Below are 12,609 nucleotides of genomic sequence, written 5' to 3'. Positions count from 1 at the left end.
TAAATGGCTTTTACTGTACACACTTTAACACAATGGACATCTGCCACAGTTTTGGGCGGATGTTTGTCCAGGAAGTTGCTATGACAACTTTTTGAAGTCTGCTCTAGTGATGGATCCTGGAACTACTGCATGTGTCATGATTATGTCACTCTTGGTTTGGGGGCATGTGTAAAATTTGTTCTGAAGGTTTATAGTCTGAGTGAGGAAAATGGCTGACTGCTGTTCCAAGTACTTGAAGCAAATTTTAGGAGGTCTTAGATACAAATTAGGACTTTAAGTTTGAACGTCCTCGTTGTAAAAAGTATTTGTAACAAACAGGGACAGTTTCACTAAGAAATGATACCAGACAAGGACCTGTTGACATTATTTTGAACAGCAGATATGAACAGTTTAACATTTTAGTCATTTTCTGTCTATCCGCTTTAAATATGTAGCTAAAACCTGTAGGTTAGCTTAACTTAGCAAAGAGGCTGTTTACAGTGGTAACAAAATTCTGTGTCCTCTTAAGTAAATGAACACTTTGTGACTTGTTTAACACCTAAAAATTACATTTTACACCCTAACACGGTGTGCTGAACCATTTATCTCTACTTACAAACAAAAGAGTTTTAAAGTAGAGACACGGCTTAATGAAAAATGTTAACTAAACAAAGATCAAGTACAACTTCTGAAATACTTTCAGAGGGCAAAAACAAATATCTTAAAGTGACAATAAAGTTCATCACTCAAACTGAGTACGAGCTCTAATTCACTTATTAGATGCTGCTCTTTATAACTGTAAAAAGTTGGTTCACCTGTAGCCATAATATAAATAACCCTTGATTCTCTAAATTGTATGCATTTGGATTCAACCCCTGGTCTTACCAGATGATTAAAATCTAGACTTGTACCCACCATCGTCGTTTAAAGCACCTTATGTCATCCCTGCAGGGTTCTGGTCTAATAAATGTTTATTTGCACTGGCCACCTATCCACTTAATATTGCTCCAAAGCAAATTTACGCTCCTGCTTTCAGTTAAAACACACAGGTTTACACAGAGCAGTTTCAAAGGCTTCCATTCCTGTCAGGTGTATGAATTCAGTCAGTAACTTAGCAGGGACCTGCGTGATAAACGTTACTGGCCTCTTGAGGCTCACTTAGTCCCCAGGCAGAGTTTTGATGTGGGCGAACTGTCTTTGGTCTCGTTGCGGTCAGACTCTTGAAAAGGATTCTGGGTCGGGGTCCCCCCTGCTCTCGTCGTCTGCCTAAACCATCATGCCTCATGTCTTCTCCTTGATGTGGCAGCTTTGAGTGGCCATAATAAAAATTAAGACATCATAAATGCAGGATGGATGCACCATGTGTTTTCCTTTATAATGCATGAGCCCCTAGTGAGAGGTTTAACTCCCGCTGCAACTCGAGCAACTGAACCCTTCTCTGCAAGGTTTTCATTGTGTTGTGTGTGTCTGTGTGTGTTTGTGTGTCATACTGACAGACCGCAAGTAATTCACTGTGGCGCAGAAGACAACTGTTGGTGGGTTGGTTGAATAAAGAAGTTGACTTGCTGCTGCTATAATAAATAGTTTTGGCATTAGCAATGGATGAAATGATTTTATAAGGCTTTTCAGCATCTTTTTGTGTTGTGTTGATTCTGAAAGCTGAAAACTTGCCGGCATTTATTTGTGATTAATCCTGAGATTGATTTGCCAGTTCGAATTTGTCACTTCGCTGGGACGAATGAATATGTTTCCACTGGATACAGACCTGCCCTCCAGTCACAGATGGAAGCGTTCAACATGTCACATGGATTTGTTTTGAAGTTAGGAAGGCATGATTCACCTCAGACACCAACCTGAGGAACAGTCCCGGCTGACTCACACAAGCTTTGCATACAGCTATGCGGAGGGGGCGGTGAGGTCGGCGGATGGGTTTCCCTGAAGTATTTCTACCATGTGCCACCTCCGATCGTCTGCCACTTTTACTGTAACTCGAGGGGAGCCTGTGTGTTCCCAAAGAAGGACCTAGACTGGTAAAATCACCCACCGTATAATTAGCTTTTTTAGCATGTGACTTCTTAACATCTTTACCACACTGGATGCCTTTTACAGACTGCTGGGAACAAAAGGCTGAATGGTGAAGCTGAAGTTTTAGACCAACATTTCCACATCGGACAGCTCCGAGACGCTGACGGCCACCGAGGTTTTTTCTTTTCGAAGACGGAAACTTGTTTTGTCATACTCTCTCCTTAAAAATATCAATCACTGTCAAGTAAAGACTTTTCTTATAAAATAGACTCCCTTATGTCTGAAGAAAAGCTTACCGCCACAGTTTAAACCAGTCGCTCCTTTTTATAGCTGAAATCTTCAGAATACATTTAAAGTTTTAACTCCAGCTCTCAAATAGAAATGAGACAGTGCTTTGCAAAGAATTTCAATTCTGCTTTCCAAACCTTTTAAATTTTAAACCCAAGTGTCATTAAATGTGTTTTATTTAGAGACTTTTAACACGACAAAACAGACATGACTTAAGCTCACAAATATGACTTCTAGTCCTGTTAGTGAGCAAGCTAACTGGCAGTCGTTGACCTTGCTTGCTCACAGAGCTTTTATCCTGCTCAACCGCTTTGCTAATGAAACGCTGCACAATAGCTTTGATAACAAGAAGCCAGAGGGGAGACCAAAACTGAAAATAAAGAATATATATGGATTTAAATGCTGTGTTAGGTTTTAAGTGTAGGGAAGCTATGGCACAGCTAAGTTAGTTTGACTTAGACTTCTGTAGCTACTATTGCTGTAAAGGTATGCAGAAGCATCTTTGATGGCACAACATGTGGAACCTTGAAGCAGGTGGACTACTGCAGCAGAAGACCGCCGCATCAGGTGCCACACCTGTCACTCACGACAATTTGGCTCAAACATCATGAACACAGATCCATCACAGATCCATCCTTGCTTATATCAACAGTTCAGGCTGGTGTTGTAGTGGTGTGGATGCTTTCTTGGCTCACTTTAGGCCCCCATAGCACCAACTAAGTATCGTTTAAACACCACAGCACACCTAAGGACTGTTCCTGACCCTTTATCATCTCTTTATGAACACACATGTTCTAATGGCTGCTTTCAGCAGGATAACACACCATGCCATAAGATCAAATCATTCGAAACAGCTTGAACAGGACAATGAGTTCACTGTACTCCAACCAATTAAGAACCTTTCAGATGTGCTGAAACAGGAGATTCCAGGAGACAAATCTGCAGCAACTGTGTGACGCTGGCATGTCAACATAGACAAGAATCTGTGAGGAGTGTTTCCGGCCTTGCTGGATCTCTGATTTGACGAATTAAAACAGTTCTAAACAAAACGCGGAAGCAAGCTCTATCCAGTGAGTGTATTCCAGACTTCTTTCCTTGTTACAGACATTTCTGGAAGAGTTACTGCTGTTCTGCATTTATTAGCTGTTTTAGTATAGCTTTAGCAGTTGTTGGACCTGAACACAGCAGCACAGGAGCCCCACTGACGTCTAATTTTATTAAGGTGTTAATGCAGAACTAGAGCAAGTTTAAATATTATAAACCGGGTCAGCCACTAGCATGGGCTTTGTGTAAATTCAGCACACGTTTTTCTTTTTAAGTTGAAATCCAAGTATTATGCATCAACCTGCCAAAAGCATGTAATGCAAGATTTGAAATGTAAAATATTGAGACCGTCTTTATCCCTACAGATGACACACAGTGACATCCTTGGTCAAATGACTCTTCAAATAGTCCCTGGATGTCTAAATTTGATAGTTTTGGCGATCAGTCTTAATCTTTGTCTAGCTGATATTGTAATTTCAGTTGAGCTGTTTTTGTGGTCAGTGAAGAAACAAAGAGATAATAGCGAGGCCTCGTCAGTTTGTTGGGAAGCACAGGATGTGGTCTTCTCATCTTGACAAGTCTGCCGTCATCGCCATGCAAATGGGAATGACTGGAAGCAACGTGTCCAGACAGAGTGGGTGGTTGCAGCCCTTTCCACCCTGAACAGAAGATAAATAGACACCCACACTCTACTGCTACTGCTGGGCTCTTCTCAGACACTTGTTGAACCTCAGGCATCTTATCATTTGTCATGTGACGCACACATGTAACCGCTGTACAAGTTTGGAACTCCTGACTGCTCTCCTACTTCCCACAGTCTTTAAAACAACGAGAAAACACAGGTCTGATTTAGATGTCAGCTCTGTTTCTGCTAATTAAGAGAGTTAGGACAAATTATGCATTAGAACAACTTGTTGAATCTTGTTGAAGGATGCGGAGGTGTTAAGTTGTGCAGCAGTATATTTGCAAGACAAGCAGAAAGATCCTTGGCCAGATAGAAGCATATGTGGAATTTTAACACCACAAGAAATTCATTCCAGCTCAGTGTAGTGCGAACACTTTTCAGTTATGTTATGGTCTCAGATGTGCTGTTGTGGAATTTAGGGAATGCAACACTTTTGCACAAAACTAAAGTGGTGACATGGCTTTACACAATAAGGTTCTTCGAAATCACACAATAAAGCTCTGATAACTGATCTTGATAGCATATATTGATAAAGCAGGTTCCCAAATGGGGTTTGTAATCAGCAGGATTTAATGTGGGTGTCAATCATAGACTGTATATAAAAGATGGCCATTGCCATCGCAGGACATGAGCATGTTTAGATGGGAGGAGTGACAATGAAATGCTACCTAGCTTGGATAGAGTAAGGTGTATTTTAATCTGAAAGCCAGTTTTAGCGAGTGCTGCAAAATAAAGCTTAAAAACTAAATTTCCTTCCTGCACCCGTAAACACATCAGTCTTGATGTAACCATACCCCAGAGCATGTACTGTTTTATTATTTTGTCATCTGTTTGTCTGAATGTAACCAAAATTTTAAAAAATGAAAAACATCTTGTATCTCACAAGAATTGAAATTATCAAAATAAACTTTAAGCCTATAAGGAAAGTTGTTTATGTCACGGTCAGTGGGAGCTGACTGTGTGTTTGAATGAATAGTAGGACCCAAATGCAGACACGGTAGGAGATGGAACTGAGTTCTAAACAAAAGGCGAGCCGTTTGTGAACACAAAAACAAAGCAAGAGCGAACAGGGCAAACCCTAACCTGAAACTAACCTGGGAAACCAGAGACATGGACATGAAACCGAACAGGTACGTGTGACTATGGAACTCTGAAATAAACCGAACATGAACCTGATCAGTACGAAGAACTCTGAGACATGACGTCGCTAGACATGCAAACAAAGACTGAAAGAAAACACAGACTAAATACACACAGGAAGTGATCGGGGGAAGTGGAAACACATGGGGAAAACAGCTGACTAGAATGACATCATGACACCGCAGGGAAAAGTAACACTAAGCATAGAACATAGAAACGACTTTCAAAGTAAAACAGGAACATAATGGGATGCAGACATGACACATGACAGGTTAAAGACACACAAACCAACAAGGGAGACAAACACAGGCGTGATGACACAAAGGCATCGAATACACAAAGAACTAAAACTGAGCAACCCTGGAGCTTAACCTCCTAGGACCTGGCGTCCACATATGTGGACATCACATTTTGGGTTATTTAGACCAAAATACTCAATTTTGCTCTACAAGGGCCTGATATCCACTTACAAGGACATTATACTGCTACTGTTCTATCGAAATGTTAAACGAATATCCTCATATGTGGCTCTCATTTTTCTTAGAAACAAAAATCAGGTAAAAAAAAAATCTGGTAATTCTTTGTTTTTACATTCATCGGGTCCCAATATGTCCAAATATCAAAGAGAAATTAAAAATGCATGCCGTGGAAGAGTTAAGATGACTAAATGAACTTAAACATAAACAATGAATATCGGAATACAGGGAAATTCAAAACACTGGGTCACACGACTCAGGACCGTGACAGTTTACTGTTGTCATAAATGAAGTGAGACATTATTTATCTTTTAGATGTAAACCTGAAGAAGTCCAGTTTCTTTCCTTCTGAGCTCCTTGGACCTTTTATGGCTAGACGTCTTTTTTAACCAGAAGAGGTGACTGGAAGTAATACAGGTTTAGAAGCACTTTTACTTTTCAGTCCTGGAGGCACCATCCATCTTTTATATACAGCCTATGCTTTGAAGGCAGTTTGAAATCTGTGCGATATTGATGGATTTCACAACTATTTATTAAAAAAAAGAGGCAAAAGCAAGATTTGATTTCATGAAACTGTGGAGGATGATGACTTAAACCTTGTTACCATAGTTACATTTCAGTCCATGACTCTAAGGCACAGATATAGGCTTTTATATACTGTATTGCTGTGTTACATTTGACTTTTTACATCTACATTTTTCCAGTTTGCATATTCCTCCCCCCTTACATAATGCTTCATACCTAGTTAAGTTAAGTACTTGGACATTAGAAGGAGAACCTCATTCTGCAGCCTTGCCTCCCTCCTTTATTCTGGCACTTGTAAAGTGATAATGGAGTCAGTTAGAGTACACTTTATCTTGGCAGTGTGTCAGACAGGCCTGTACTGTCAAAACCTGTCAGCAGAAGCGGCGTTCACAGCCTCAAGCAGCTCCGTGTCCGTTCAAGTCTCGAAACGAGTTGACAGCAGCGTTAGGATGTGCAGTCACATGACTGCCAGGGAGGCCCTGGATCAAATGATAGCAGCTGTTTGGGCGTATCCTTCCTCCTGGCAGGCCTGGTCTTACATTTCAGTGTATGATCTGGCCTGGTGCCCGTGCCCTTAACATCTTCATTTACAGTGTTTATTTAAGCTTCACCTGCAGGTATTCACATCGATAAGCACAGTGTACACAGTACTTATCTAGATGCATTTGTGAAAATGGAAAATGCACGAAGGCTTTTTGAATATTTTTGAATATTGAAAACTTGACTTTGAATAGAATTGTATGTTTCTGAGTTTTTTTATAAATTGAATAATTCAAATAATGTTATTCTCTATTACAGCTGCTGTAAACGACCTTCAGACCTCTCGTCTAACTAGGCGTTGCTGCCTGAGAGCTATTTCATGCAAGAGTGGGAAAAGTGCTCATGAAACTGGAAAAGTCCCTGTTCAGACTGCATCCCGTTTACAATCATATCAGCAAATTGATCAAGGGCGTTTAAACCACGTTTGAAGTAATGTGTTGATATTTCATCCATTTCAGTTGCGTAAACTATGAGAAAGAGTGTGTTTGCGGTCTGTCGGGTTTGTCCAAACCCATTCCATTGAGCTGTGGTCTTCCCTCCAGCTTCCCAGAACGTTGGCGTTTTGTGTAATAAACCCACACATTCTTCTGTCTCCTCATCCTTTCTAAACTGAGCAGCTTTAGGTTCAGCAGGAATGGCACGGGAGCCAGGGCGTTATTTTACAAGACGGATCTGGACACTGGATGTATACATCCAAGACAGTTGCAAAGGAAATAGCTGTCTGCTTTGAGTTGTGTCTCAGTGTGGCGTTTACCACACGTCTGTCTTACTGTATATATAAAAAGGGAGAGTGCAAAGTGCAGTTCTGTTCTTTTTCAAGCCTTTAGGACACTCCCCGAGCTTACTCTTATATATTATATCAAGAATTTACATAAAAAAAGCAAGAAAATATATGTCAGAGTTGTTGTTGTTGTTTGTGTTGACAGATTTCAATAATGACACTCAGTTGATCCGTAGAACTAGACAAGAATACATTTCAGATGTTAAAGAGCTAAATATTTTTCTCATAAACCATAAATGCTGCTGCCAGAAGCATAGCAGCTGTATTTGGTGATGATACAGTATGTGATTGTTATGTTACAGTGACTGTGTAAAAGGTCATGGAACATTAAGCAGACTACTGAAAAAGAAAATATGTATTTGACCTTTGACTTTATCACTGGCGTAACATCCAAGTCCTTGGATGTTTTCACTGCTGCGCTTTTTAGACCATTTTCAGGCCGTAAATCAAAAGCGGATTCATTTCTTTTCGTGTCATTTGTGCAGACGGAAACACGGTAATTGCACTCGGGTGCAAAACAATCACACCAAGACCCTTTGCAGGAGATGGCTTCATTCGTACTTCTCTCATTTTAATGTGCAGCACTTTGCTCAGTTCTGTTGTTTTAAAGTACTAGTACTAAAGTACTTTAAAGTCAATCAGTTTGAAGTGTGAGCTGCAGTAAACGCCTTCGCGTAGTCAGGTATTGTTTGAACTCCGACACCACAGACGTTCGCCCTGGATTTACTTTTTTTCTTCTGCAATAAGCAGACAAAATCTCCTCACATGGTTTGTTGTGCCGCAGTAAGTGAAGCAAAAGTTGCGAAAACATCCTTAACGTGATGTCTGGGTGCGAAGATATCTGCTTTTCACATCACATCATATCACACATCAAATTATTGTGGTCAAAATAATGTATAATAACTATGTTATTGTAGTATCTATGAAACAATTATAGCAGTAATGGTAACAAATGACTTTGTTTCTGTCTTTGTTGAGTCCTGAGAGTGAGAGCTTGGTGGTCAGACGCAAACGAGGTGCAGAGGCAGACAGAGAGAACAGTTACACATTATGATATTATCAATATATGCATCGTTGACACTGTATTGATCGTTTTAAATTATACAGCTATTGTGAAACCCCACTGTTATGTTTTTGTTTTTTTACAGGTCACAAGTCCATCCTTCCCTGTGGTTGTGAAGATGGGCCACGCCCACGCCGGCATGGGAAAGGTGAGTCTCCTTTACGATTTGTACATGAATCCACTCTTTTATCTTCAAGCATATATTACACTTCCTGCTGAAGTGTGAAAATTTCCCTGTGATTACAAAAACGACCTGGATTTGGTGTTGAAATAGGGGCACTTCGGGGGGGGGGGGGGGGGGGGGGGGGGGGGGGGTGTTCAGCTCCCAGCCATAATGTCATGCATCTTGTGCCTTGTAATTAATATTAATGGAATAATGCTGTTTACTAATGTTATCAACCCTTTACAAAAGAAACCTAATTAGTTGGATGACCTATATTTGTGTCTAAGAATATTTCAGAGGGAATAATCAGAGATTTCAATCTAATCCACCCGTTTTAGGGTGGAGCCTTTAATTATGAAACCCGAGGCAAGGCTCTCCCTTCTTTTCCCTCTCCATCCTCCTCTGTCAGGCTTTATTCAGTCACCCAAAAGTTAAATGAGCAAATAAAACATGTAAACTGGTCCATATCAGTTTAAAGCACTAATAAAATTAAATTCCGGCTGCTCCCGGACATAGTAACATCATTTTGACCTGCTGTCACCTGGATCTGGAACAAAAACTGAAGCCCATTTCAACCTGAATAGGAACAGAAATTTTTTAACAAACTTAATAAAGTAGATCAGCTCCTTGGCTCGTGTTATCCCAGCAGACAAGCGGATCAGAAGGTTAAAATCAGCTAATAAGCTAAGCTACATCAGCTAACATTTTGGACTATATTTAGACAACAAATAAAAACAAGCTGACACTTTATATGTTACAGCAATCAGTCCCCACATTATCCAAACAGTTTGAACTTTTGCTATATTTCAGTTAAAGTGTGTTTTAAATCTGCATCACTGATTCGTGTTATTAAATTACCTCTTCATCTTCTTTCTGCTGCAGCAGCGAAGGTCTCATGTCGCAGATAACCAAACCAGCCACACCTCTGTGTGAGCGCACTGTAACATCATGACATCAACAACACTGGAGTTAAACCTGCTGTCATTCAGTCCTGTACTGTTGTTAAAATAGACAAGTTAGGAAAATACACCATTTGAAGACAATTCCAGAAAATAATACTAAAATACGGTATTTTTAAAAGGGTCTAAAATCGCCTATGAGATAAAATTTAAATTAAATATAAGATCCATGTCTTTTTTTTTTATTTTACACACAAGCTGCTCAGTAGCTCAGATTTTCTCTTTTACCAGGTCAGACTCACACACACACACACACACACACACACACACACACATACAAGTTGTCTATATTCCATATATGCAAATTAAACATGATACTATCTGGACAGCTTCGGTTGGTCTGAGGTTCAGACAGGAGGTCTGAAGCCTAAACTGCTGTCTGTTCTAGTTTTTACAGACATCTCTGTAAGGGTTCAAATCGGCCACAGTAGCCAAATTGCTCTTACAGTAAAGTTGTAAAGTGAGTAATGTGTTCCTGGGGTCAAACTAAGTTGATATCTAAGTGTTAACCTGGTGGAGTAACAGTTTTACTGCTTTGTTACACAATAGCCTGACTAACAGTTTCCAACCATTTACTGTGATTGCTGCATAGAAATAACTGGACTGATGCTAATCATCTCTGCTAAATACATAATGAGAAATGAACTGTGGATATTTTGCGTATGTAATTTATTTATTTCAAGACATGGAGTCACACTCTTGACACAATGACATAATTCACACATTTAGCCTCTCCCCTTTCTCCCGTATTTAAATATACAAGGAGCGACACTTTCTTTATGTCTTTTTCCCTCATCTGTGGGCTTGGTTTCCTGTTCAGAAGCCAGACATGCTATAGAATTTCCCATGAGCCTCATGGGGAACTTGGAAAGTCCTTTCAGACTAAGATCTTGCTTAGCCCCTCAGACCTCACAGAACTCTGAGAATGAATATAAAGGATTTAGGTCACTGTAATTTTATTTGCTTTTGAGAGAAAAACCCTTCGAGGTGGAGAAAAGAAATTGAATGTGCCAGCAACTCTCATATATTGATTATAAATAATACTAAAGTAGAACTTAACCACACTACACGTAGTAGTCTACACTTTTGAATTTACCATTGCTAATACATAAAAGAAAAATAACTTAATTTATAACCGAAAACAGGAAGACGGTGCTTTTGTTCTGAAATTAAGGCACATATGCTTAAAAAGTAACACTAACTTTTCAAACAAAATATAAAACAATCTTTGTTTTGTACATAAAAATTAGAGTTTTGAAACAATAAAAAAATGGCTTATTCTTTAGCTTGCTTATTTTGTACAGGCAAATAGCTAGCCAAGTTTCATAGTGGAATATGCAATGGCTACAGTGGGTCTCAATAAAAACACTGTATTTTTACAATATAGACTGTAAAATGATGAGATGTCTATATTTTGTGACATATTCTTGGTTTTGAATGAAGCCGTAACCTCTTAGGCTGAATAGTAACTTGGAAGTGCTAGAAAACTGCAGTTCACTGAATGCCCACTTGAGGCTAGGCTCTGAAAGCGAATCCAAGATTTTAGCTAATGGACATTACAGCTTTAACTCACAGCTGATCACTGCTAGGCCTCACCTCTGCTAATTTAGAGTTAGTGAACTGGACCTCTCAACCATTTATTGTAAGAGAAATTCTCATGTTTTATCAGTTAAAGAGCAAATGCCGGTGAATGTGTGTGTGTTGCTCTGTTGCATACATACAATTTATTAATACATTTTGCCAAGCCTAACCAAGCCTTGCTAACATTAGTTGAAAACTGACCACTTAACTTTCTTATTCAAATATGGCCAAGTCTGCCTCCACGAAAGAAACATGGTGGCAGCCAAAAGTTCAATTTAAGGCTTTAGAAAGTAAAATGAGAAACGAGTGGTGACATCATGTTGGTGACATCCATCTTTTATGTACAGTTTATGGTTGGACTCTTAAACCCGTAAATTGAAAGCCTTTGTAGCTTACTGTAGGTCAACATTTACACATTTTGCTGCCATTTTGTTTCTTTTTTTGCTATTTTCTCAAACATATTATGCATATGCTGTATAATATATAATTGCTGAGGTTGTTCACCTTATGACCTTTCGGTAACTGATTTCAGACATTTACTGGAATTTAATGGCGATTTTGTTCATTAGCTAACAATAGAAAATCTACAGCTCAAAGTAATATTGCCATATTTTGTTTTGTTGGGTTGTCATAGGCAGTCTCTATTAATAAAACACACATTAATGACATCAGTTAAGGACAAATCATGTTGATATTACTGTGGTATTGTTACCTGTAACTAATAGCAATGTTTGTATATGTTTATCTGATTGCAGTTTACATATTAAAATATAATTACACACTTTGCCTTTTTCATTTGACAAACAGCAGTAGAGAGTAAGCCTTTCTACTCAGCTTTCCCATTACGCTATTAGAGCAGCAGGCCTCTGTAATGAAGGTGGTATGTCATGTTATCTGGACACTAACCACCAGTTTCACCACCAGGCACAGCTCTTCATTTCTCTGCCAGTGCTTCACCTTTTCCGGCTTACCTTCTGTTTCTGTCTGCATCATTGCAGTTTGTTTAGTTACTCAGAGGAATTGCGTAAGTCTCTGGACAGGTTTGTGTGCCTACCGCTCACAACTGGACCAGTTCCTTGTGGTCAGCTTCTGCTTTTGCTACCATGACGTACTCTTTTAGTCACATTGCTGTAGTCAGTGGATTTTGTTATTTTAGCTTCTGGTCTTTTCGTGTTTCTATAAGAAACACTGACTGTATTATTTAATGATATGCGCCTTTAGTGTTTTTACAGTTTTTCACAGTTGCAGTTCTGAAATCTGTGAACACAAAACCCAGTTTTTCAATCTGAGTGTCGTGAGCACAGAGTTTCTTTATGTTGGGTTGTCCTGTTTACCTTATTGTCTGTTAAAGTACAAGGAC

General features: G+C 39.4%; 1 protein-coding gene across 1 annotated transcript in view; it reads left to right on the top strand.

The window, feature by feature from the left end:
• The window catches only part of LOC134646907 (synapsin-3-like), a 133,663-nt gene that overhangs the window by 101,176 nt on the left and 19,878 nt on the right, over positions 1 to 12,609 (top strand). The window contains exon 7 of the mRNA XM_063500939.1: positions 8,632 to 8,694. Within this exon, the coding sequence (XP_063357009.1) occupies positions 8,632 to 8,694 (63 nt within the window). The remainder of the gene's footprint in view (positions 1 to 8,631; positions 8,695 to 12,609) is intronic.

This window comes from Pelmatolapia mariae, linkage group LG17, assembly GCF_036321145.2.
Source record: "Pelmatolapia mariae isolate MD_Pm_ZW linkage group LG17, Pm_UMD_F_2, whole genome shotgun sequence".
NCBI lineage: Eukaryota > Metazoa > Chordata > Actinopteri > Cichliformes > Cichlidae > Pelmatolapia > Pelmatolapia mariae.
The sequence above is the reverse complement of the archived record's forward strand: the minus strand, read 5'-3'. Positions and strand labels throughout refer to the sequence as shown.